The sequence below is a fragment of the Pseudonaja textilis genome, chromosome 2 (genome assembly GCF_049901715.1).
Source record: "Pseudonaja textilis isolate UNSWEBS1 chromosome 2, rPseTex1.2, whole genome shotgun sequence".
NCBI lineage: Eukaryota > Metazoa > Chordata > Lepidosauria > Squamata > Elapidae > Pseudonaja > Pseudonaja textilis.
Genome location: NC_141991.1, coordinates 216,048,410 through 216,075,601, shown reverse-complemented (window position 1 = coordinate 216,075,601; position 27,192 = coordinate 216,048,410). Strand labels below are relative to the sequence as shown.

At 38.7% G+C, this 27,192-nt stretch overlaps 1 protein-coding gene across 2 annotated transcripts in view; it reads left to right on the top strand.

Moving 5' to 3' along the window:
- The window catches only part of LNPEP (leucyl and cystinyl aminopeptidase), a 55,996-nt gene that overhangs the window by 4,348 nt on the left and 24,456 nt on the right, over positions 1–27,192 (top strand). For both annotated transcript variants that reach the window (XM_026719151.2, XM_087927019.1), the window contains exons 2-6: positions 15,364–16,201; positions 18,481–18,619; positions 22,793–22,924; positions 23,695–23,815; positions 26,376–26,530. In XM_026719151.2, coding sequence (XP_026574936.1) covers positions 15,364–16,201; positions 18,481–18,619; positions 22,793–22,924; positions 23,695–23,815; positions 26,376–26,530 — 1,385 coding nt within the window. The remainder of the gene's footprint in view (positions 1–15,363; positions 16,202–18,480; positions 18,620–22,792; positions 22,925–23,694; positions 23,816–26,375; positions 26,531–27,192) is intronic.

The following is a 27,192-nucleotide window of genomic DNA, read 5'->3' as shown; positions in this document are numbered from 1 at the left end:
CCCGAGGCAGCCTGCTGGCTGGGGAATTCAGGAAGTTGAAGTCCACACATGATAAATTTGTCAAGGTAGAGTCTAAAATATGGGTAGTAGCTAAAGAGCTAGGCTAAGATTGGTGAGATCCAGGTTCAAGTCTACTTCAGCACTGGAAACTTACTGGGTAACTTGGTCAATTACTCTTAGCCCAATCTACCTCAGTGCAAAGAAATATTGGAAAGAGTGTATATGTCCCTGAGTTCCTGGAAGAAAACTGAAATACAAATCAGCAGTTAAACCTCCTTTTGCATTTGAACCCCCCGAAAAGTTAACAAGTGGGCAGATTTTAAGAATAGGTAGCATACAAATGTTAGTAAATAAAGTTTGTACCATATCTATTAACATATTAATATTTTCTAGCATTTCAAAAATATTGGAGGTGCCCAATATATATTAAATATATCTTTTATTTCATAAAACTCATTTTAAGATACAGAAAAAAGAAGCTCATATTGTATCCTATGACTATTATTAAGTATTGTACCTTATGATTCTTGACGAATGTATCTTTTCTTTTATGTACACTGAGAGCATTTGTACCAAAGACAAATTCCTTGTGTGTCTTGGCCAATAAAGAATTCTATTCTATTCACAGTCTTAAATGACCTTGCACGGATTTATCAAAACAGAGCATTCAAACTCTTTGTTCAAAAGATTGTGTAAATAATTGTTATGCCAAATTGCTATTCTGATTTGATGGTTTCAAATTTTGTGGTACTTAGAGAGGACCCTTTTGTTCTTATGGAATACTATTTTTTTCTGTTCCTGGTATTTTTTTGTCTTTTGTCCCCCTATGGCAAAAATGTGGATCAAAACACTTCACAAACATGGTAATTAAACTCATGAAAAAACCGATTAGTGTGAATATATATTTGTGTTGAGCTCTTGGAAATAGATTTATAATTTGGCAAATGCCTATTTTCAGGGCTCTTCTGGGAATTCATAATCGTACTTAAAATTTTCAAATCTTGTTTGTAAAATGTATGTAAAAGCTGAACTCTTAGACTGCATCTAGACAAACACTTTAACTTATAAGCTCCACTTACCATGAAGCTTGTAGTTTTAAAAATAAAACCAGTGCTTTATTTATAAATTGCCTTTTTCCCTCTATGTAAATATGTGTTGGCTTAGGGACCCACAGAGCTATATTTAAAGACCCACAGAAAGAACAGTTGGTGAAGAAAAAATTGTTTATCTTTTAGCATCAGGGTTTTTTTTGGGGGGGGGGGGAGGAATATTTTCCAAAAATCATGCTAGATTTCTTTTTAGCCTTTTTTAAAAGATCCCTTTGGCATTTTCTGAAAGTTAGTCTTGAAGAAGCTTTTATCCATAATTGATTTTTTAATGCTATGTTTCAAGAGGCTGATTGGATCTTCTGCCTTCTGCTTACTCAGGATATGATTGCTACTTTTGAGTGCAATATTATTAATGGGTTTTAAAAATGAACTCCCAGGACTGCCTTGCTCACTATATGTTCACATAATTTCAGAGAATAAATATAGGATATAGAAAATATTTCTGAATGTTTATTAATACAGGTGAAACTCGAAAAATTAAAATATCATGCAAATGTTCATTTATTTCAGTAATGCAACTTAAAAGCTGAACCTAATATATGAGACAGACTCATTACATGCAAAACAGGATAGTTCAAGGTGTGATTTGTCGTAATTGAGATGATTATGGCTTACAGCTCAGGAAAACCCTAAATCCACAATCTCAGAAAATTATAATATTGTGGAAAGGTTCAATATTCTAGGCTCAAAGTGTCCCACTCTAATCAGCTAATTAAGCCATAACACCTGCAAAGGGTTCCTGGGCCTTTAAATGGTCTCTCAGTTTGGTTTAGTAGGAATCACAATAATGGGAAAGACCACTGATTGAAAGTTGTGCAGAAAATCATCATTGACACCCTCCATAAGGAAGTAAAGCCTCAAAAGGTAATTGCAAAAGAAGTTGGATGTTCCCAAAGTGCTGTATCAAAGCACATTAATAGAAAGTTATGTGGAAGGGAAAAGTGTGGAAGAAAAAGATGCACAAGCATCAGGGATGACCGCAGCCTGGAGAGGATTGTCAGGAAAAGGCCATTCAAAAGTGTTGGGGACTTTCACAAGGAGTGGACTGAGCTGGAGTCAGTGCATCAAGAGCCATCATACACAGATGGATCCTGGACATGGGCTTCAAATGTTGTATTCCTCTTGTCAAGCCGCTCCTGAACAATAAACAACATCAGAAGTGTCTTACCTGGGCTAAAGAAAATCAGAACTGGTCTGTTGCTCAGTGGTCCAAAGTCCTCTTTTCTGATGAGAGCAACTTTTACATCTCATTTGGAAACCAAGGACCCAGAGTCTGGAGGAAGAATGGAGAGGCACACACTGCAAGATGCTTGAAGCCCAGTGTGAAGTTTCCAGTCTGTGTTGATTTGGGGAGCCATGTCATCTGCTGGTGTTGGTCCACTGTGCTTTTTTAAGTCCAGAGTCAACACAGCCATCTACCAGGAGATGTTGGAGCACTTCATACTTCCTTCCGCAGACGAGCTTTATGGGGATGCTGACTTCATTTTCCAGCAGGACTTGGCACCTGGCCACACTGCCAAAAGCACCAAAACCTGGTTCAATGACCGTGGGATTACTGCGCTTGATTCGCCATCAAAGTTCAAAGGGATGAACCGTATTATGTGTTGAAAGGATGGTGTAACAACTGATTTATCTGTTAGATTTCTATCCAAACTTGTGAGTGAAAGGAAACCAAAATATGAGTTGTTCGTTAAGTTTGCAGTTAATTAAATATGCAAACTTACTTTCATTTACCTCAGGGCTGTGCTTGTTGAATCTCATTTCCTTCCTGTTATCTTTAAGAGAATGGTGGGCATTTGCTACCTCAGCTGCTCATTACATCTGTCTGTGCATGGATCTTGTGTTGGAACTTTCATTGGAATATGAATTGTATAGATGATGCCAGTCTTTTATTGGTTATAGAAAGTATTTTTTGGGTAAAATATTAGGCTCAAAGTATTTGGAAAATAACTATCTGAGTAACAAAAATGCTGGTATTACTGTAATAATATAGCTTCTGTACTTTTGTTGAAATTTCTGAAGTTTGATAACAAAGTAGATCTTTTTGTGAACAATCTTAAATTATACTGATGAGGAAAGATTCAAAATAGACAAAATACTAGGCACCTTAAGCTGCAGATCTTTCTATTTTATACTTTAACAAAGATGCAATATGAACAACTGCTTGACGGTTAGCATTTGAAATAAAGACTGTTCAAGTGCAGGAAGGCAACTTGCCTTTTCCCTCTTTCTCGCAAGAAAGTGGGATAGTTCTGGAAAACATTTGTCCAGTGTGTTGCCAAATTAAAAAAGAGATTATATTTGAAACACATTTAATTCTGATTTAGGATATAATTTTGCCAAAATAATTCTGCTGATCATTTATTTCACCTGTGCAACATTTTCCCACTTATTTAACTTGTCAATTAAGACTGAAAGAGATCATTACTTGGGGTGGGATTGTTCTTCATTGTTGTCCGTTGGAATTTGCTAAACTACAGGAACATTTTCTGTATAATGTTATCGATTGTAATTACATAAATGATGGGCTAGTAGATAATTTTCTAATTGGATTTAGATGGTATCTAGTGACTGAGAAAGTCTGAGACTTTATTTGTCACCATAGTAGCTGCCCTAACTATCACTGTATCCTTTTTCAAGTGCCTTTAGGTAGAATGTGGATTGACTAAGTAGCAGTGACATTAGGAAGATGACCAAGACTGAAACCACATTTTCATAAGAGGGCATTTATTACCAAGTAAACATTTATTACCAAATACAAATGGCTGTGCAGTCTATCATTATTCCCTAATATACATCTGTGTATATAATATACTTCTGTGTATAGCAGAACAGAATTATATCAGACATCTTTGTAGTGAGAAATATGCGTAACTGGATCTTGAAAATTAGTTGCACAAATCTGAGCTTAATGGCAAAATCTCAATTTCCTTGCTATTTAATCCTTCTGACTACACCACTCTTCCAGTTGATAACCACAGTGAATTTCCTATTAGTCCCAAAGGTGCTATACTAGTTGGAGGGTATGAGACCAGCTTCTTAGATATGTATAAAAATACTATAATGGAAAATTACTGCACTCTCCCCTTAGTATTTTTAAAATGAGCTGATCTGCCAAAATCCTGTTGAGATACTTTAGTATGCCACTAAAGCTGGTGACATGACCATGCATATCCCCTATATATTTGTATATATTACTTCTTAAATCCTGATTTCGCTGTATTGAATAGCATGGGATGCAGTATGATTGTGTATTTATTTCCTCAAATGTGAGTTGAACTTTACAACCTCTGACTTGAGCTGTCATAGGTAGGTGCTCTGATGATGATGTGATGTACACGTGCATTTGTATCCCACCAAAATTAAATCTTTCTCCTTCGTGCTGCATCGAGAGCCCAGGATGGGTTGACTTCTTCCTATGACGTCATTTAGCCGAGTCTGTACTAAGATACAAAAGCCAGCCCCCGGGAGAGACCCTAGCTTTTGACTCAGTTCCTTTCAGTCAGTAGCTGTGTCTCTGAAAGCATTCTGTTAGATAGCAATCACCAGCGATCTTCAGTACTTTTTTCCTCATTTCAAGCAGCTCCCAGGGATCTGGGCAACTGCTCTTCCGGGAGAGCAGGTCTCTCTCTCCTGCAACGTTGGGAGCAGCGTTGCCAGAGCGCTGTGCAGGCAAGTTGGGCAGTGTCTGCAAACCTCCCCCACGCCTGCGGTTGGAGCGATTGTAAAAAACAATTGGGAAACCAATAACAGTGTCAGCCAGCTGATTGTGTGGCCGGCAGCTGCCTTTTCCTTTGCTGACTTCACTCGGGACTCTTTATAGCCTAAGGAGCGATTCTTCGATCTCGGAGCCTGTTTCTCCTAGTCAGCGGCCCCTTGGATTGAAGCCTTCCACCACAAGGTGAGAGGCCATTTTGTAAGGCCGAGGGCCATTTTATACCCTAAAGGACTTAATAAAAAAATTCTAAACAATTTCTTTCTAACACAAGAGCCTTTATTCTACAAATGGAGCAAGATAAGGCTCAGGCTGAGCTCCCCCAGTGGAACAGTCTCTTAAGCCCAATAAGAGAAAAAGACATAGGCAACACACCCAATCAGTCCAGAGGGAAGTGGCTGCAAAAATCAGAACTAAGGCTCTAGCCCCTAAGAAGGCAACTCAGGCTAAGCTGAGGGCAGAAAGCGCAGATATGCGGCCCTGGAGAGGCAGTTCAACAGAACTATTCAACAGAAGGGAGTGTAACTACAGCATGTTTCAGGTGATACCCGTGGGCCCCAGCCAAGCCCTCCCAGGGGAGGAGAAGTTATCTATGAGCATTTCCATCCTCCATCCTGGTCTCCTGAGGCTTTTGCAGAACAATCAGATCCTCAGGAGATCTGGGCCCTATTTCCAACAGGCTTCTGGGGCCTATCCTCCTCCCCCTCCCTCCAGGCCTCGAACCTCTTCTCAGTCTAGGCCTGAAGCCACCTTCACTCCCACAGCAGTGGGCCTTCTGCCTTCTGCCTCTACCTTTGGCCATAGACCAGGGGATATCCAAGATGTTGTCTCATTGGCCTTTAGGCAGGGATTGACTGAAGGCTTCAAGCAAATTCTTCAACCTTTGGAAAGGGTTCAGGCCCTTCTCCCTTCTCAATCTATAAGTTCCTTGCCTCATCACCCTGATTTACACAGACCCCAGGACCTCAGGGTCCATTCTTCTCTACCAGAATGGGAGGAGGTTGATGAGGAAGGAAGGGCTGCACCATCTGAATACAGTTACTCCTCTCATTCAGAGGAGGAGGATTCTGGCCCAGAGCAGACATCCTCTGCATTGATCTTCAAACCTACTCTCTTCAGACCATTACTCAGCAAGGCCTTGGTCACTGCCAAGCTGTCACTGGAGGAAGTGGCTCCTGAGCCACAAGGAAATCCCTCTAACCAGTGAGACTCGCTCTTCTCCAAGCCTGTAGTGCATGCAGAGGTTTTGCCTTCTCCCACTTTGTTCCTGGACATGGTCAAGGGACAGTGCGCTTCCCCTTCAGCAGGTCCTTGCCCACCTTCTCTGGATAAGCGTTTCTATAACATCAGTGCAGCCCTGGACAATGCCCTGACAGTGCCTTCTGTTGACATTCTGGTTGTGGCCTCGTTCTCATCTTCTGGCACTCCCACGGAGCCAGAAGATATCCTGAAACCAGATGATAAACGTTCTGAACAGACCCTCAAGCGCAATCACCAGGCCGCTGCATGGGCTATTTGGGCTTTAACAGCAGCATCCTTTTTCACGAGGGCATCCATACGGGGGCTGCTCCAACTCCAGAATAGATGGCCTGCTTCTGACCTTCGGTCTCACCAAGACCTTAATAAGATTATTGCAGTGGTGGAATTCACTGCGGATGCCACTCTCAATTCCACCAGATTTGCATCTAAGGCCATGGCATCTTCACTAGCAGCAAGAAAACTGTTATGGCTCCAAAATTGGCAGGCAGAGCCACGCTGAAAATGGAAGCTGGCTTCAGTTCCATTCGCAGGCGATAAGCTTTTTGGCGATGCTCTGGAACCTTATCTCATCGAAACCAGAGAAAAAAGTAAAATTCTCTCTTCCTCTGGGAAGAAAGCCGACTATCGCCCAGCTCCTTATCGCCCTCCTGCCTTTTGAGCGGAGACCTCATCCCACTTTCCCTGCTCTCAGAGGCTGTACTCCCAATGCCAAGACCAACGTGCAGAAGCATCTGGCAGGTAACAACCTTCTGCTGGTAAATGGCCCTTTCGGGGGGGAGGGGGTTGTTCCTTCCGTCGCTCTAAGTAATCCCTCATTCTCCCCACCCATCGGAGGTCGCCTAGCCTTCTTTGCCTCCAAATGGGAGGAGTCAACGACAGATGCCTGGATGCTCAGCACTATTAGGTCAGGGTTAAAATTGGACTTCTTAACGTCACCCCCAGAAATTTTTTTGATCTGTCCTGTCGGGACATTTCAAGGCAAGCCCTCATGAATCAGGCCATTCAACAGCTTCTTGTAATCAGAGCTATTCAACCTGTTCCCCTCTCTCAATGGGGACGTGGGCTTTATTCTCACCTTTTCATTGTTCCCAAAGCCTCGGGGGAGTGGCGGGTCATCCTTGATCTAAAATTTCTCAACCAATTTGTAAAATACAGGCGATTTAAAATGCAGACTCTGCATTCTATTTTAGAGATGTTCAGGAGGGCGATCTCTCTTCCATTGATCTCACGGAGGCTTACCTCCACATCCCCATTTGGCCTCATCATCACCAGTTTTTCCGTTTCTGTTATCAGAATACCCATTACCAGTATCGAGCACTTCCCTTTGGTCTCTCATTGGCTCCAAGGGTCTTCACGAAGGTTCTGGCAGCATTGATGGCATCTCTGCGTTCTGTTCCAGTGAGGATCCAGTGCTATTTGGACGACATTTTGATTCTGTCCTCCTCCATCGATGTGGCCCATTGGGATCTGCAAATTACCCTGTCATATCTCCAGAACCATGGATTTTCCATCAACAACAAAAAGAGCCAGCTCTCTCCCACAACCAAATTGCAACACTTGGGAGCAGTCATCAATACCACATCGTGCCAGGTTTTTCTGTCCCCAGCTCATGGAAAGAGCCTTGCAGAGATCATCAGCCAGATCCAGCAACATGCTGTCCCCCTGTTGCTGCTGTCCAAACTTCTGGGGAAGATGGTCTCCTGTATTGGCATTGTCCTGTGGGCTCGGCTCCACTCCCGACCGCTCCAATGGTTCCTGCTTCATTACTAATGAGCAGGAACCAGCCACTCATCCATCAAGGTCCCACTCCCACCACAAATCTGGAGATCTCTCAATTGGTGGCGTTCCCTGTCAATCTGGAAGGGACTCCTGTTCAGGGTCCCAGACAGGCTAGTGATAACCACCGATGCCAGCCTCCTGGGTTGGGGTTCCCATATGCAGGGCCAGATAGCTCAGGGCGTTTGGTCCAGGTCAGAGCAGACCCTTCCCATAAATTGGCTAGAGCTCAGAGCCATTTTTCTGGCTCTCAAGCATTTCAGGCACTCAGTGACCGGCTCTCATGTTCTAGTCCTTACGGACAACATGGCCGCAAAGGTTCATGTCAACCTGCAAGGGGGGACAAGGTCCAAAGCCCTCATGAGAGAGGTTCTACAGTTGGGGTTATGGGCAGAGAAACACCTGTTGTCGATCTCGGCAGACCACATCTCCGGAGTCGACAACTCCCAGGCCGACTGGCTCAGCAGGAGCCTAGTCGACCAGGCAGAATGGTCCATTCCTCCATCTCTATTCAGGGACCTTTCCCTCAGATTTGGAACACCGGAGGTGGATCTCTTCTCCACTCCTCAAAACGCCCAAGTCACCAGATTCTTCACCAGGTTTCCTTGCCAGGGAGCAGAGGGGACCAGTGCTCTTCAGTGCAGATGGCCCAAAGGTCTCCTCTACGCCTTTCCCCCACTTCCCATCATTCCGGAAGTAATTCGGAAGATGTTGGAGGAACGAGAGGAGCTCCTCCTCCTGGCACCCTATTGGCCAAGGAGGCCCTGGTTTGCAGACCTGGTCAGCCTATCTGTGGCTTCTCCTTGGAGGATCCCAGCCCATCTAATCTCCCTTCATCAGGGGGCTGTGCTCCACCCAGAGCCCCAGTGGCTCAAGCTGACTGTGTGGCACTTGAGTGGCAGCGGCTAGAGGAGGCTGATCTTCCAGAAAGGGTCATCTTCACTATCCTGGCGTCTCGCAAACCTTCTACAAGGCTCATCTATGATGCCACCTGGAAGGCCTTTTCCCGATGGTGCCTTAGGGCGGGTCTCTCTCCTGCTTCAGCCCAGTTGGCAGAAGTTCTTAGATTCCTTCAGCATGGTCTGGAGAAAGGTTTGGCCCACAACACCTTACGCAGGCAGGTTGTGGCCCTCTCCTTGGTTCTTTCATGGGGTTTTTCCTTATCCTATCACCCTTCAGTCAGGAGGTTTTTGAAAGGGGCTTCCAACCTGCACCCACCGGTGGTTCACAGGTATCCTTCCTGGGACCTTCATTTGGTCCTTAATGCCCTTACGAAGCCCCCCTTTGAACCCCTTAGAACAGTGTCTCTCTGTTTCCTGACTCTGAAGGGTAGTGTTCCTCGTTTCCATCACTTCAGCCAGGCGAGATTCCGAGCTCGCTGCTCTTTCCATCAGACAGGAGCTTTATTCCTTTCACGGTGATAGGGTTGTTCTCCGTCTGGACCCCTCATTTATTCTGAAGGTTAACACCTGGTTTCACAGGTCCCAGGACATTGTGTTGCGTGACTTCTGCCCTCTCCCGCACCATGACTTAGAGCAGCAGTGGCACACGCTAGACATAAGAAGGGCTCTTAGAATATACATTAAGCGCACTTCCTCCTTCAGGAAGTCAGAAGCCATGTTTGTATCCTTTTTCCCTTCTCACTTGGGCCACAAGACCTCTTCTACTATTAGCAAGTGGGTCAGGTCTTGCATTGAGCAGGCCTACAAAGCTGCAGCCCTTCCGGTTCCCCGAGGTCTGATGGCGCACTCTACCAGAAGCACGGCCACTTCTGCTGCCTGGGCGACCCAAGCATCCTTGGAGGAGATCTGTCGTGTGGCCACGTGGACATCCCTGTCTCCTTTCATCAGACACTACCGTCTGGATGCCTTTGCCTCGGTGACTGCAGCCTTCAGCAGATGGGTGCTTCAACAAGTGGTTCAACAGTCGGTGTGATGAGCCGGATGAGGACCCGCCCGTGGACATGCAAGCTTTGGTATGTCCCATCTTGGGCTCTCGATACAGCATGGAGGAGAATGGGCGTTGGTAAAAGTTACCCTGAAAGCCCTTTCTATCTATGCTGCGAGAGAGCCCAGCCCCTCCCTTGATTCGTCCGGAGAGGGTAAGACATATTTCTTCATTCATTTTGTGCTTTCAGAGACACCTTTCAGTCTGTCAAGTATCTTCGTCGAAGTTGGGGTCTCTCCCGGGGGCTGGCTTTTATATCTTAGTACAGACTCAGCTAAATGATGTCATAGGAAGGAGTCAACCCATCCTGGGCTTTCTTGCAGCATAGATAGAAAGGGTGTTCACGGTAACTTTTACCAACACCCATTTTCAGTAATGAGATAATGTTTTTATATTAGACTCAAAACTCTAGAATGCTATATTTTTTTGACTAGGTTGACTAAAATTGTGAATGATTTTATATGCGCAATTACTAGGAGAAGAGAAGGCAAAGCCATGGGAGTTCAGAGAATAATTCTGGAGTTGTCACATTGCCACAAGCAATCTAAATCCAGCCTCTTAAATTTCATTAACTCTTACGTAGTGCCAATTTTTTGGCCATATTGATTCTTGAATACACTGTAGGCTTGAACAATAAATCTTCTGAACTGCTTCTGAACTTAATGTATGGTCCTAATCTGTATCGTTATCTAGAGAAGGATTAGCAATTTTTTTTAAAAAAAGGCTACATTTTTGGGAAAGACATAATTGGTAAGATTGAAATGAATAAGTTCAGAGTCTTTATGAGTGAGGATGCTTTTTATTTGACAATCTTTTCTACTTTTTCTATCATCCAGCCTTTTCTTTGCTATTCTGTTTCTGATAGTCTTCTTTCAATCCAGTATAAGATGTAGAGGTGGATAGATATCATTTACCAAAGATTAGAAATTATGTTCTGCAAAGAATTTATGAGATTAGACCATGGCCTTAGGGAACAGACTGTCTGCCTCTGATCTACAGTTTCAAAATACATTTTAACTGTAAGTAGAATTTCTTAAAAGTCTGAATATAAATTATAAAGGTGTGCATTGTTTATATATTAACAAGAACATTCCTATTCATCTTCAGAACATATGAACTAAACTGTTAAATTAATACCATGTATGTTGAAGTTCTACAGTTTGACAGCTATAGGCAAAACAAAGAATGTTATGCATTCGAAGTGAAAATATGAGGAGTCTGGCATGAAGAAAAATATTGGAATACAATCTACAAGTTCTTATATTTTCATCTATTATAATTCTGTTCTTTGGTCTATAGTAATCTTGTCTCTCAAAAATGTAAACATTTAAGTTTGTAGTGCATATGTCCAATTTTATTAATTTTCTTGAATCATTCCCTTAACATGTTTGATGTCAGGTATGAAAGACCAGTTCCATCTGTGAAAATCCAATTAAACTGATTTATTGTTAAACAATGTATGCACATGAGTCTTCCCAATTAATGATTAGCACCTGCTTGGAGTTAGATAAAGGTCCACAGAATTCAAGGCAGGGGGCAGGTTATACTTAATCCACTTGTGGTTATATAAAAATTCTAGGCAGATCCTTCTTTTAACTCTACCCCCTAGGTTCTGTCACACCTCTTACGTTTGGCTTCAAATCAAAAAGATAAATTTTAGGCAATATAAATGAAAACCTTGCATTTAAATAAGAAAAATAGGTGACTTTGTAATATTGTGTCCAGTTCTAAAAATAAATTAAGCATTCACATATTTGAGCACACTTGGAGAAGGTAATTGTATGGGGAACAACTGAAAGATTGAAGATTGTTCAGCCTTAAAAAGAGAAGCTGAAAGTGAGATATGTTAGGGTCTTCTAAATATTTAAAACACTATCATGTAGATAATGGCGCAAAATCATTTTCTATTATTTCAAGGCAGGATTAGAATCCAGGAGGGGAAACTGCGAAAGAAACAGATTTTGGTGAAACATTAAGGGTCTTAAAGGTCAGAACAAGTGTCAGTGAAACAGACTATTATTCTGGATGATGGGTTTTTGCTGTCTAGCAGTCTTAACCAGATGTTGAGCAGGAAACAGGATCGAGTAAAAAATATTTCTTTTTTCTATTTGTTATTTTATAAAGTTATAATGTGTGCTGATATTTTTGATAAGCGAGAAATACTTCTCTGACTAAAGGAAAGCAAATTGTGACTGATACATTGCTATGGGCTTTCACAGCCAACATTTGTTGGGCTTCAGGGTTTAGTGAACGTGGTGGTCTAGACAACAGGTTTGCTGATATTTTGTTGACAGCTGCGGCTGGCATCTTCAAAGACAAAGTAGGACCATCTCTGCTCAGTAGCCATGGTCTGCGTAACAGATAACCTTGCCTCTGAAGATCCTCAACCATAGTTGCCAATAAAATGTCAGGAAATCTGTTTTTCAGATGACACTCACTTAATCCGCAGTATATATCGGACATTAATACAATTGAGCGAGTCCAGAAGTATTTCATGAAAAGAGTGCTACACTCCTCTGCTCGCAACAGAATACCCTATACCACCAGGCTTGAAATTTTGGGCTTGGACAATCTTGAACTACGCTACCTATGGTTGGACTTAAGTGTAGTACACAAAATTATCTGCTACAATGTCCTACCAGTCAATAATTACTTCAGCTTCAACTGCAACAATATAAGAGCACACAACAGATACAAACTCAATGTTAACTGCTCCAAACGTGATTGCAGATAGTACGACTTCAGCAACAGAGTGGTCAATGCCTGGAACACACTACCTGACTCTGTTGTTACATCCTCAAACCCCCACTCCTTTAACCTCAAATATCCACTATTGACCTCACCCCATTCCTAAGAGGAGCGTGCATAAGTGCATCAGCGTGCCTACCGTCCCTGTCCTATGGTCCCCATTTATTTGTACTTATTTCCTGTATTCTTACTAATATTTATACTTACACCTATTATCTTGTAAGCGATTTACAAATCAAATCAAATAACTAATAAAATAAAATCCTGAAGGCTGACACTGCACAAAAAATGGTGACTGTTTCTTTCAATTTCGGGTGTTCACATTAAATTTCCAATGCTTAACCAATTGGTAATCTATATTTTGTCCTTCCTTTCTCAGAATAAAATTAGTCCATCAATAACTGAAAGGACTTTTGTTTTATGCTTGTATTTCTTAATATTTTTCTTTGTGCTGCCTTGACAGAACAGAGATTAAACCTCTATGGAAATACCATCCCAAACCTTAGTCAGAATTCTTGAAGAAATTTTTGTTCTCTTAAAATAAAGCTTTGAAAAGTGATTTAAAGCATTTTCAGCTTTAATGTGATTGCAAATCAGGCAATAACCACATCAAGCAATGCATGGGAAGGTTAGTGGTGAGAGTAGAATGTGTGCCCGTTTCCCTTGTTTCAGTTTCGCTCATATGCAGTGATCTACTTGCACAAGGCCTGTTTCCTGTTCTGTGCTAAATTGTTTTTTATTTATTTGAAAAAAGCATTATTTGCACTCCTGCACAAAGAATTGTTAGAATAAATATTATACTTAATTTTATATGTACTGTATTAAAATGTTAATTTTATTAATTTTATTTTAATTTTCTTATTATTTAATTTAATTATTTAATTTAATTATTCAGTTTAATTATTAATTTAATTTATTAATTTGATTTATTAATTTAATTAATTTAAAATTAATTAAAATGCTGTACTCAAAGACTGTCATTATTGTAGAAGTCTGTGAGCCTAGTTAGTGGGGGGGGAGGGGCGGGAAGAGGGAAAGTAAGAAATTAAGCAATTTGCTCACAGTCCCCTAATCATGAACCTATAGTAGGTGAACCATATCTCTGTCCAGAAAATTTTAAGCAAATTTAACCCAGTTTCAGTGACTTGGATGAATTCTTGACACGTATACAAAATTTGTTTTGGTTCTGATGGACTTTTCATCATTGTATACTTTCATCTACATAGTATAGCATAGCAGTACTACACAATATTAAGTAGTACCTCTGAGAACTCCGACTGAAGCACTTTCTATCATCCTTTGAATTAGCAATATTACAAGGTGCATATGGAACATTCTGCCAGGCATGAGCCTAGGAGCTGCTAGATCCCAAGTCTCCCAAATGTTTCTTGATGTTGAAAATTAAGCATAAACATGTTAATTGTTAGTTGAATTGGTCATTATACAAATATACTTTTGAATTGGGAGAAAGGGGTTTTGGTAGAGTTTCCAATAGCAGGATTATGCAGATTTCACCATTAGTGTTTCTGTCATGCTTGTGTTTCTGCCATGCTTGTGAAAAATGTTGTAACTTGTTATCTCAAAACATTTGCAAAGTGCTACGTTTAGAAAAATTGTTCTAATCTGCTACTGTAAGTATTGCATTCTAACACACTTTGATTTTTTAAATAATTCATACTTATAAATATGACAGACTGCTTAATGCATAATTGAAGCAGATATCTTAGCAGGTTGCATGCAGTGAAGTTGTCTGCTGATATTAATGCTATGGAGGAAAATTCATATGTCACTCTTAATAATAATAAAAGAGTTCAGATGTATAAATGCTTAAGAGTAATGTTAGAAGTTAAATGTGTCAACCTAAACGTAATGTTAGAATAATGTTAATCTGGTTACTCTAGGTGAGGCTAAACTAAGTCTATTTTAGTGCAAATGATTTGAGGGCTATATAATAAATATATTCCTGCATGTTTTGCTATAGAACTGTGTATTCAGTTAAATCACCTTACAACACAAACTTTTATTTTTGAATATGAATTATACTCCCCTGTAACTGAGCAGAGTTGCATGCATATAAAATTAGTTTGTTTTATTTTATAAAAAAATGCAGATGTAATCCAGTACAGTATTTGATGAATGTTTGATGTTTGTTACTCTTTATTTTTAAATTTTGCATTAAAGCACTATGCTTGTTAAAGACAGAAAACTCCAATAATATGTGGAAGGTATTTATATTTAAGAGGGGAACAGAAAATAGTTTTTTTGTCAACTTGATAAGGCCAGCTTGATGTCACTCATGTTGGAAGTGCCTGTGGTGGCCTGAGTACTCTGCCAGAGAAAACAGTCTTTTGCGACCCTCCCGAGCTCCATTTTTGCTGGCAAAAGCACTGCAGGCCAGTCCTTGGCTGTTTCCAGGGCAGCCCTCTGGGCCAGATCTAAGCACCCCATGGGCTGGATCTGGCCCCCAGGCCTTGAGTTTGACACCCCTGCTCTAGACTATAGAATTCCCACTTTGCAAGTAGCTTTCTATTCATGTAATGTTAGATCCAGTCTGAATTGTATACTCTATCTCTGATCATTCATTTTTATTATGAAGAAATCACCAAAGCATTTTGATTCATTTATTTCTTCATCAGCTATTACAGCAGTTATTTGAAGTGTTACTTTATAGATACATTGCAAATAGTTTCTTATATGAGCACTATAATATATTCCCCAATTTTATCAGCTATATGTAAAATAATCAAAAGCACAACCATAGCTATTTCAGTTACTTTTTGTGTAACATGTTGTTTTTGTGTTTCTTAGATCGAGTTCAGTTACCTAGAAATATGATTGAAAACAGCATGTTTGAGGAAGAGCCTGATGTGGTTGACTTGGCTAAAGAGCCTAGCTTGCATCCTTTGGAGCCCGATGAGGTAGAATATGAACCAAAAAGTTCTCGTCTTCTTGTACGTGGTCTTGGAGATCATGAAATGGATGAGGATGAAGAGGATTATGAATCGTCATCAGCCAAACTTCTGGGAATGTCTTTCATGAATAGAAGTACTGGTCTGCGAAGTAATATGGCTGGTTATAGGCAACGTTCAGATGGATCGTGTTCTCCATCCGTAAGGACCACAATAATCTGTGCAGTTGTTCTTGTGATTGCTGTCTCCGTAATAATGGCGATCTATCTTCTTCCCAAGTGCACTTTTACTAAAGAAGGTTGTCACAACAAGAACCACACAATGGAAGATATATATCCTTTGGCAACTAATGGAAAACTGTTTCCATGGGCTCATTTTAGGCTTCCAGAATTTGTTGTTCCAAACCATTATGACATTGTTCTGCAGCCAAATCTAACCACAATGAGATTTACAGGTTTTGTTCAAATAACTGTGGAGGTTCTCCAGGTTACTACACATGTTATACTTCATAGTTCAAAGCTTAATATTACCAAGGTAACACTTGCTTCACTGAGTTCAAGCCAGTCAAAACCAGTCGATTTCCTGGAATACCCAATGAATGACCAGATTGCAATTATAGCTCCAGAAGCTCTTCTTGTAGGAGATAAATATAATATCAGCATAGAGTATTCCTCTAATTTATCAGACACTTATTCTGGCTTTTACAAAATTGCCTTTAAGAATAACAACTCAGCAAGGTAAGGTTAAAACTAATTTATTTTTATCTTAACTGGAAAAAAAATTATGTGCATGTATTGAGGGGTACACAACCTGAGGCCTTGGGACTGCATGCAACTTTTGAAAGCCTTATACCTAAATAATGGAGACATTTGCTGCCAAATTTTAAATTTCTAGTTTGGAATTTATTAAAACAAAGAGAATAAGCAAATTCAGAAGCAATTTTTGTTAATGCTTTTGTTTTTTGTCTTGGAATTACTATTTTTCTTAATTTCCATCCTTGGCATATTTCTTAACAACCAACCGAAGAACACAGCTGGAAAAAGGTTGTACATCTCTGATGTACTGTAGTTCTGTTTTCTTCCTGTTGATTTGTTTTCAAATTTCTCTTCATACTAAAATATCTGGCTTCCTGATTAGCACATAAAATAGCTAAAATAATTATATTCATCTTTATAGATTAGTTTTAATATTATCTATATTGCGGAATCTTATTGTAGAAATAAAACATTATTGCTTTTCTAGAACTAGAACATCTTGGTATGCAAAAATAAATAAATCTCTGATTTAAATCTGGATATTTTCATGGAAGCATCTTGCTTTAAATCCAGAAAGACTGTTGCCAATCACTACTAATAGTATTGTACTAAATTGGACCAAGCAGAGCATGTTTATGGCTGGACCTTATGGCCAAGTGATATTAGGCCATTGAGTTGGATGATATTGGCAAAGTGTGACAGTCTGATGAATAATAAAGAGTGAAGCGCAGATAAAATGTAATTTACTGAAAGGAGGGGTTCAATGTTTCATTTTTCCTTCATCCACATATTTGGCATTCCATCTGACTGAGAGAAAGTTACTCCTTGTAACTGGCATATAGCAGTTTGACAAATGGAGAAATGGCTCCCATTAATTTGTGCTTTACTTTGGTAGGAATTCTGTAGATTTGTCTGCATTATTTATTAACACCAGCAACAACTGAACAAAAGGCAGACTGAAAATGGGTGCATATGTACATAGTAACATGTGTAATGGTAAAATTTGAACACAATAGATTTAATAATGTTAGTAGTAATGTACCTGGCCTAGTTTTCAGATAATTATATACAAAATACCTGAATAATAATAATGAAGGATTGTGGTTGTTGTTAATATAAAAGTTATTTTGTTGAACACATGTATTGCCTTGTAAAATTTCAGGAAATAAGGATGAATATTTTTTTCCATTGTGGTGGAGATAGCATTCAGGATTGGGTGATCAGTCTCTGCCTGTGATTGGACTGAGTCTGTCAAAACTTTGATGACACTCCCCCTGCTGCTAGGGACCTCCCCAGAAGTTGACTCAGTCATCTTATTGGATGACATGTTAATTTCTTCTCTTAGCAAATTTAACAAATCCTTTCAAATTGATTGGAAAAATAGGAATAAAAACACCAATTTTGAATTCTGTTGCACGCCAGAACCGGTCTACCACTTTGATAGCTGTCAAACTGCAGCATTAGACTTTGGATCGGCTGAGGGCTGATCTACAAGATACTAAGGTTCTGGTTGAGGAAGGAGTTTGAATACCATCCTCATCTCCTTCCCGCACTTTGGCTTGGGAGGCTCCCAGCGGTTTCAGCCATTGGAGAAGCTGAGATTAACTGCGGTACCTTTAAAGGGGCAGAAGACCTGCAGCGAAGAGTACAGGTAGTGAGAGTAGGTTTAGGAAAGTGAAAGGCTACAGCGTACTCGGGGTGACTCCAGAGTAAGATCGTCATCAGAGATGGCAGAATCACAAAAGGCTAGCCGCGATGTCAGGAGAGGGGGGGGGGTGGCTCGACAACTGTCACGCTCTCTAAACCCATCAGCCCCAGAACAGATGGCTACATTTTACATCCCCAAGCCAAAGGACAAGGCTGCAGGAACCCAAAAGGGCTCCAAGGCAGCAGAGAGGGACGAATGCCGCAGGAACAAGGTGCTGGATAAAGTGTGGGCTCGAGGGAGAGAGCAAAATGATAAAGAAATTGCTCCCTGCATAATTTCCCACCCAAATGAGGAACGGCTGTTATCCAGAGGAGAGAGGCAACTGCAAACTGACAGGGCTGCAGTAGCAGAAGTGGCCATAGGGGGAGTTAAAGAGCAGGAATCTATTGAGGCTTCTGAGATCCTTTCACGATTCTAGGTGGGGTAGCATTTTACTTTTTTGAAACAGTAACATGGTTAGAATTTTTTTTCTCCAAATTTTATTTCTAAATTATGTAACATATGTTGTAAAAATTAAAAAGAAATCAGATTTGAATGTGTTTCTTTTTATCAGTTGGCTTGCAGCAACTCAGTTTGAACCCTTGTCAGCAAGAGCAGCATTCCCTTGTTTTGATGAACCAGCATTCAAAGCCAATTTTCGAGTCAAAATCAACAGAGAAGATCAACACATTGCTCTGTCAAATATGCCAAAGGTATATAGCTATATAACGTTTTTATAGTTCAATATTTATACAGTTACATGTTCATGACATGTACCACAGAACAGGAAAATTGTATTACTTGGAAAGAACTTTATTTTATGAATTTATGTGTCTATTAGTTGCATTTTTGTATTTCCACAATAAAAAAGGTAAATGTAGCTTTAGAAGATAAGAAAAACTAAAAGATTGATTTAGTCTACTTTCCACTTTCCCTTGGAAGCTTGCTAGATTGTACTAGGAATCCCACACATAGGATGTGAACAGGCAGTATGTTTCTCCTTTTCATCAATAGAATTAGAAATTGCATTTTGTAACTGATTATGCATTTCAGTGGACTGATTTTTAATTACTGTAAGGCCTAGAAAAAAAGAAAGAGTGATGCAGAGATATTCTGTTAAATGGAAGGACATGGTAACATTTTTCCCCCAAAATTGTGGCTGACAGATCTGCAAAATTAGATTTCAGGATTAGAAAGAAGAAGGGTGATCAATAAAAGCGTGAGTTTTGAACAGTGTGGCCATTTTTCCAAACCTGACATCTGTGTGTGGTGGTTCAGCTATATAGGGTCCCACTAAACTAAAAGAACAAAGAAGTAGGTTGGATGCTGGTGGTCTGCTATGAAGGGTGAAAATGTGAGAGCAAACAGAAGAAAGAGAAAATGATTCAAGTGTTGCTTTTATTAGAGTTTTAATGTTGCTGAATAAGACTCAGTTGAATAGGTAGGACAAGATTTTAGAAAAAATTAAGGCATGATGAAATTGGTTGAAATAGGATTGGGATTAGACATAAGATTGAGAGCACTGTAATGGTGGCAGTTGATTATAAAATGAAAGAAAAACCGAGAAAATGGGAAAAGAGATAAGAACAGGATTCACTAAAGTCCATGCCAGTGTGGCTCAGAAGTAGCTGTTCAGTCTGGGTGGAGAAAAAGTAGCTGGGGAAAGAATAGCTGAGGAATCTTTTCATTAACATTTGGCCTAGGCAACTGAGAAGGCTGCAGGAAGAACGAGTGCTTAGCTGGTTGAAAGGCCAGACTACTGATTGCCTGTAATAAGTGAGATCAGTTGGTGGTGCCAAGAGATGTAGACTGTTAGGGATATACCCCTAGCAAGATCTGCAGGGCAGTCAGGCAGGCAGGCAAAATATGTGAGATAAGTGTTGTGTAGCTTACACTCAGTAAAAGCAGATACAGTGCCAATTAAAGTAGTTTTATTCCAGCAAGAGTTAAAGCATAGTCAAAACAGTCCATATATCATACACTTAGTTCAGTCCGTCCAGGGAGTATTCATTTGCAAATTCCAATGTCGAAAATGAGAGGTCGGTACACTTACAAAATAACAGTCCGGTAATTTATCTCCTCGCAGTAGAGAGAGATATGCACAAACTCAGAAACTCCTCTCTTCCGTTTGCAACTCCAGTAATTGCCAGCAAAGCGTCAGGGAATCGTCAGCGTCTCATCAGCGTCTCTTGCTCCCTCTTATGGTGTTTTCACACCACACCCAAAATACATGCTTTGCATTTAAAGTAACACACACTTTAAACTAAGAATCATAGCTTATATATATATATTATCTTACCCAAACTAGTTAGGTGACCAATGTTATACCTAACATAGACCATAGCCATGGGTCCTGCCTTGAGTAGCTTAGACACCAGTAACTTAAAACAGATTGTCATTGGGGGCATAGTCACTAAGGAAGTGCCACAAATGACTGGGCGGTTTAATTTTATGTCTTATTTTTAAAATGAAGCCCCTCTAGGGGGAGAAGGCGAGATTCCTACTTTCATCAGTTTAGTAAGCGTGATGGGGTGAGAAGGAATCAACAGGAAAGTTTGAGGATAGAAGAAGTTGATAGGAAAGTGGGGAAAAAATGTAATGTGAATTTGTTCAGGTACAGATTAGGTGAAATCTGACTCAATAGCAGTAACTGAGAGGGATCTTTGCGTTCTAGTGGACAATCACTTAAATAGGAGCCAGCAGTGTGCTGCAGCTTCCAAAAAAGCCAATGAAATCCTAGGCTGCATTAAAACAGAGGGATAGAATCAAGATCATGTGAAGTGTTAGTATTACTTTATAAGGCCTTAATAAGACTGCACTTGGAATACTGCATCCAGTTTTGGTCACCACAAAGTAAAAAAAAAGATGTTGAGACTCTGGAAAGCATGCAGAGAAGAGCAACAAGATGGAGATGGAGGCTAAAACATAGGAAAATGGTTGCGGGAATTGAGTACGTCTAATCTAGTGAAAAGAAGGATTAGGAGTGACATGATAACAGTGTTCCAGTATTTGAGGAGCTGACATAAAGAAGAGGGGTCAGCCTATTTTCTGAAACACCAGAAGGAAGACAAGAAGGAATGGATGAAACCTCTGGGTGCTTCATCATGGAAGCTTTTAAAAAGAGATTGGACAGCCATTTGTCTAAAATGGTATAGGGTCTGCTGCTTGAGCAGGGTTTGGACAAGAAGATCTCCAAGGTCCCTTCCAACTCTGTTACTCATTTGCTGGTTGAGGCCACTGTATCATCACTATATATTAAATATCTCCACCCTGAGCCAAGCAGTAATGCAGTGGGAATCAACCTAGTGCTTGGAAGACTATAGTGATTTGTTTAATATGTATGTGTGTGTTTGGGGGTGTGTGGATTTTGAACTAAGCTGAATCCCATCATGGTTTGTTTAATGTTGTCCAGACTTAAAGCCTTACGTGGCTTGGAACCAGGCCTCTTAAAGGAGCAGTTTCTTTAAGTGGATCTTATGCATGCAGTACACATGTCGCAATTTGAGATGGAGAGTTCTTCCTCCCCCTTATGGGATCAAAGTGGAAACTAGGACATTTTGTTTCTCAGTTTTGGCACATATATAGTAGCCTTTCATTAGAAATCTGGGTGACTCCATCACTTCTGACATCTAGGAAATGTTAGAAACCAATATGTTCAGAAGAACATTTAATTAGGATATATCTCTCTGATGATATTATTAATTTTATTTCAGTAATTTATAAAATACTTTGATAATTGTAGATTCTTAGTGTTTGCATTACATAAATTTGATTTTTATTATACATCAACATGAATAATTGTAGAGTGTACCACTATAGAAATCTAGTTGATTATATATGATTATCGAATTTATGGTATTTCTAATAATAGCCTGAAATATGAAAAAAATAAAGCAAAAGAGTTAAATGTTTAAATTGTTTTCTTTTGCTAATTGGTATACATTTATTTGAATTTAGAAATAATTACTGTACTATAAAATAGAAATACAATGTATCCTAAGGCTTTTTTTTTGCTTTGTTTATTTAATTAAATGACTTGCTTGGGTATCAAAGTTTAATTATTGTGAGAATGCAGTGCTAGCTGATTAGTAGCTGATTAGTAGTGGGATTAGACTGTTCCCCTTGGAAATTTTACAGTGCAATTATTTGGCACCCTAACGAATGTTCTCTAGAATGTCTTTTTAACTTTGCTATCATGTAGCATCATTTTGTGCATAATATGCCCTACCTGTGGGTTATCCTGATCTTTTCAAGTGAAATTGAAATAAAAGCAAAAATGGGGAGACTGATAATTAATTCTTCATTAAATTGCTTGCACAATTTGCTTTCATGCTATGAGTTCCTGTTTTCATGATGGTTTGCAAATTTGGTGGCCTTGTTACTCTTAATAAACTGTATATTAAGTTAATGTAATGTACTGTAAGAGCAATCTTGAAAGAACCCTAGACAGGCTGAGATCATATCATGAAGTAAATTGTGTTTGTGTGAAAGCATCATGCAACCAAAAGATAAGCTGAGTATTAGCAGTGGTTCCTGCTAATACTCTGGATGAATATTTCTTTTTTAGTTAACACATTCATGAAGCATATCACATACCGAACAAATACCTTTATAAAATCAGTGCTTATTATTTTTGGTTCAACTCTGGCAGATGAACTTGCTCTATACTGAACTGATTTTTACTTCTTAGATTTATTGATATAATCTAAATTTGCTAACTGTTGGGTAGTGCAGTCATAGGAAATAACGTTCTGTATATTATGTTTTGCGTATTAGTCATTTTTCAAGTATCTCAGCATAGAACAGATGGCTTCTATGATTTATGTTCCAGGACCAGCAGCTTCTGTTTACATAATTGAATTCTGATCTCCAGTTTGTATTTCCAGAAATCAACCAATCTCTTGGCAAATGGATTATTTCAAGATGAATTCTTTGTGAGCTTGAAAATGAGCACTTACCTAGTAGCTGTCATTGTTGGAAACTTCAAATGTATCAGTAAGACAACTAATGGGATTCTGGTAGGTGGACTTTTTTGCTCCTGTAACCCTTCCAAAAACACCTACTCGTTTCCCCGTGTAGTATGTTACACTTCTTAGATTTGAATTAGTCTTGTTCACTAGCTTGTGTCATTACACTACTGAAAGTAGATTTTAGGGTTTTTTTTTACCTTAGTTGCTTTATTTTTGATCATATCAAATTATTACAACATTGAGTAGGGTATGTTAATTTCTTTGCTTATTTTTGTCAGGGCTAGAGGAGAAATGTTAGGAATCATCTTGATGAAAGATCCATTTGCTGGCCTAAATCTGAAGAGACTGAGTAGTGTAAAGCTTTTCTTTAGTTCTTATTTTACCCACTACTTCCTTTTATTTCCACCTGATGAGATTTATTTTTGTCTGGGGGAAATCTCAGTCACTCCTGTTAATGCTGGTTGAAGGAAGGGGAGAAATACCCAACTTGTGGTCCAGACCTGATCTGTGAACATGTATATATTAACATCATAGAAATGACTCCTCTCCTATCAGGATATGAGTCTTTAGAAATGAAAAAATAAGGAAAACATCTCCATATTTTGCTTTATAATATGCTATACAAATGAATCTAAGATAATGTCAGTCTTTTTTATCATAAATAATGAAACTTGGTTATCCATGTACCCTCTTATTAATGTTGCTTATCAACTATTATAGAAAATCTTTAGTTTTTTTTACTAAGTAATGTAGACAGTGAAAAACTGAATTCCATTGAAACTTTCCTCTGATTTATTCTCTCTTTCCCATTGTGCCAGGTATCTGTTTATGCTGTACCACAAAAGCTTGGGCAGACTGAATATGCCTTAAACACAGCAGTGAAGCTTCTTGAATTTTACCAGAATTATTTTAACATAACATATCCACTTAACAAAATAGGTGAGCAATTGTTCTTATCAGATTCAACATTGTATGCTTCCCTTATAAAACTATTTTTAAAGGCAAGGGCAAGTTTGAACATAACTGTGGAATTTTTAGACACGTTTAGTAATCCAGGGAAAAATAAATTAAAACATTTATTTCAATTGGGAGGTAAAACTCTGATTCATTTTGTAAAAAGATTTAAAAGGCTGGTATGCAAAGACTCCAAATGATGTCAGACTTCTATTAGTTCATAAGCTATGATGTGCTCTCCTATTGCCCCCTTTGTTTTAAAAAAAGCAAAGATATTTGGAAATAATAATCAAGACAAATCAGTTAAACTAATTCATAAGCTGAAGAAGTAGTTGTACCCAGTTGAAAATTATGAGGGAAACAATTTTATCTTTCTGCATAAAGAAATAAAGGTTAATTCTTCCTGCTGTGCTTTGACCTATGTGAATCTTCTAAATAATTTCAAATGTCAATCCCATACATTACAAATTTATTGATGTATTGATTTAATGCACTTATAAATAATTTTAAATGCCAAAGCATCTAAAGGCAATTTATAATAAACAAATGATAAAACAATATAAAACAATAATATAAAAAAACAACATTCCATAAAATATCTTCATTAAAGGGATGGAAGAGAGGATAAAAAAAATAAAAAAATAGTATTCCAACATTCATATCAGGAAGTCCGGATGAAGAGTAAGTTTTTATCAGGTGGCTAAAGATTTTATAGCATTTTTTTCCTTTTGCCCCTTTGAGCTAGTGCTGATTTCTGGTAACTGGCTGGATTGATCCCTACAGTTTTCTTGGCAATGTTTTTCATCAATAGTTTGTTATTGCTTTCTTCCTACGTCTGTGAGTGACTGGTCTAAAATTACCAGTTGGCTTTGTGCCCAAGACAGGAATAGCATTTCACAGTCTCCCAGTTTCTAGCCTGGTGCCTTAACCCTGTCATCAAACTGACTGTTACAGTAATTGCCTCCTAAATTTCAAAGGGAGAAAACATTCCAAAATATGAGCACCTGCCAAATGACACTTAGCAGCTCTTGGTACATGTAGTTGTATTTCCTAGTGAATTCAATGACCATATAGTTCAATAACACAATGAGGTGATTGTTTATCTAAAAGTTATAATAGCATTGATTGAGGCAGACATCAGTAGTATAACTTGCACAACACTTTTTGGGGGGTGATGAGGAGCAGCTTGTGTCTAATGCCAAGTATGACCATAATTAAAGAGAATGCCTAAAGAGCACAGGTGATTTCTATCTAATCTCAATAAAACTAACTAGAATTAATGGCAATAAATAGAAGTGTAGATATAACAAGTGTAATTGAGAAGGGAACAGGTCCAGCAGAAAAACAAGTGATGCCTTGGTTTTTATCTTCCTTTTGCTAACTGCATCATTACTGATATTACTGTTAACAAGTCTTAGTTTAACCCGGAGGTAAAGTTAAGGCTGCCAATAATTTTTTATTTGCTAGGAAACCAACGAGGAGATTGCTGTTGCTTTCATTTCACCTGGCTGTAGGCATGGTGGGTCGTAGAGTAAATAAAACTTCAGTTTGACCTCATTTTAATGAATTTTCTTTATCATACACTCTTAAGGGGGCACATTCATGGGAAACAAAAACGCCTTTTAGAAATCATAGCTAATATTAGGGTGGGAAATATAGTGGTGAGATATGATAACAGTCAGCAAAGGTAGTAAATAGGCAAAATAAATTAGTACATAAAATTGCATGGGGTTGTGATGGGTCAGACACGACTTCACGACTAACAACAACAAAACATATGATAGAAAGATACATCCATTTATAAAATTAAATACAATTAAGTTATTATATTTTAGTTTCTGCTATGTGTATACACACTAGGTGAATGTACATAATAATGTAATACTGCAACAGAGCTTTTAATGAATGGGAGAGCAAGAGGCAAAATGTAATATTTACTTATTTTATTTGTGTGCTGCCCATCTATCAAGTCAGTCTGAGTGTCTTATTAGTTTACAGTAATGACAAATGTGTAGCCTAATTCTTAGCAATAAGGTATTTTGGTACGTTGTAAGCAGGAGAGACTGCTTCATTGCATTATTGTATGATTAAAAATGGTGAATGCTCAAAATTAAGCATTTTGAGAAGACATATTTATATATGTGCCTGTTTAAGAATAAAAAAAAATTATAAAAGATATAGGATAGTTTAAATATTTAGACATATTGATCATATGTTGTTTAAAAATGACAAGAAGTTCAGGAGGGACAGTAGATATGTTCATGAAATTAAATATTTTATTTATTTATATCCCATCTTTGTTATTTTTATAAACAACTCAAAATGGGGAATACACATAATCTCCTTCCTTCTATTTTCCCCATAACAACAACACTGTGGTGGATTCTGCTAAAAGAGAGTGACTGGCTCAAAGTCATCCAGCTGGCTGATTTACTCTATATGTTCATATCATATATATCAGTATGTTTGATTGCAAGATTCAATAGGCTTAGTAAATACTGAATGCTGCCAGTGTATCTAAAATAACTATTCCTTCTTTCTCCAGATCTAGTAGCTCTTCCAGATTTTCAGGCTGCAGGTATGGAAAACTGGGGTTTAATCACTTTCCGTGAGACAGCACTCCTTTATGATAATAATACCTCTTCAGCAATTGATAAAAAGAGAGTGACAACAGTAATTGCTCATGAGCTAGCCCATCAGGTATGAAATATACTTCTTTGTACGATAGATGTTTTTCTTTTTAAATAATTGAAATTCTAAAACTGGTAGTCTACAAGAAAGCTTATCTTTTGCAATTTTTATTCCATTGTTCTAATAAGCTAATTCTGCCACTGACACATTTAAATGGGAAGTGGTTTCTTTATTTTTTCCATGTGATACCATTTCTAGCAAGAGTGTATGGCATGCAATATGGGAGCAGTAGAATTGAGAATCCTGAAATTACCTTATTTTAGTCTTCCTCCTTTCTTGTTATATAGTCAAAATATATGAAAGTCTTAAGGAAAGGGAGAATGTTTAAAAATTGCATACTAATTTGTGCACGAAAAAACACAAGAAGGACTCTCAGACAATAACAAATTGGAAATACATGTCAGCTACCGGTATGTACAGGCTGTGGCTCTCAAGTTAGGTGGTTAACGTGGCTTTTCCTGTATATATTGTTACTGTGTCTTGCAAGTAAGATGTTTCTGAATATTTTGCTTAATTGAACATTAACATACCATAAGCTATGAGCACAGGCACTTATTAAAAATCATATACTCAATTATGTGGCTTTTTGTTTAGCTAAAGAAATCTATATAGCCCCAGTACAAACTTTTTGTTCTATTTCCTGTTGTAATGATTAATGTTATTTTGTGAAG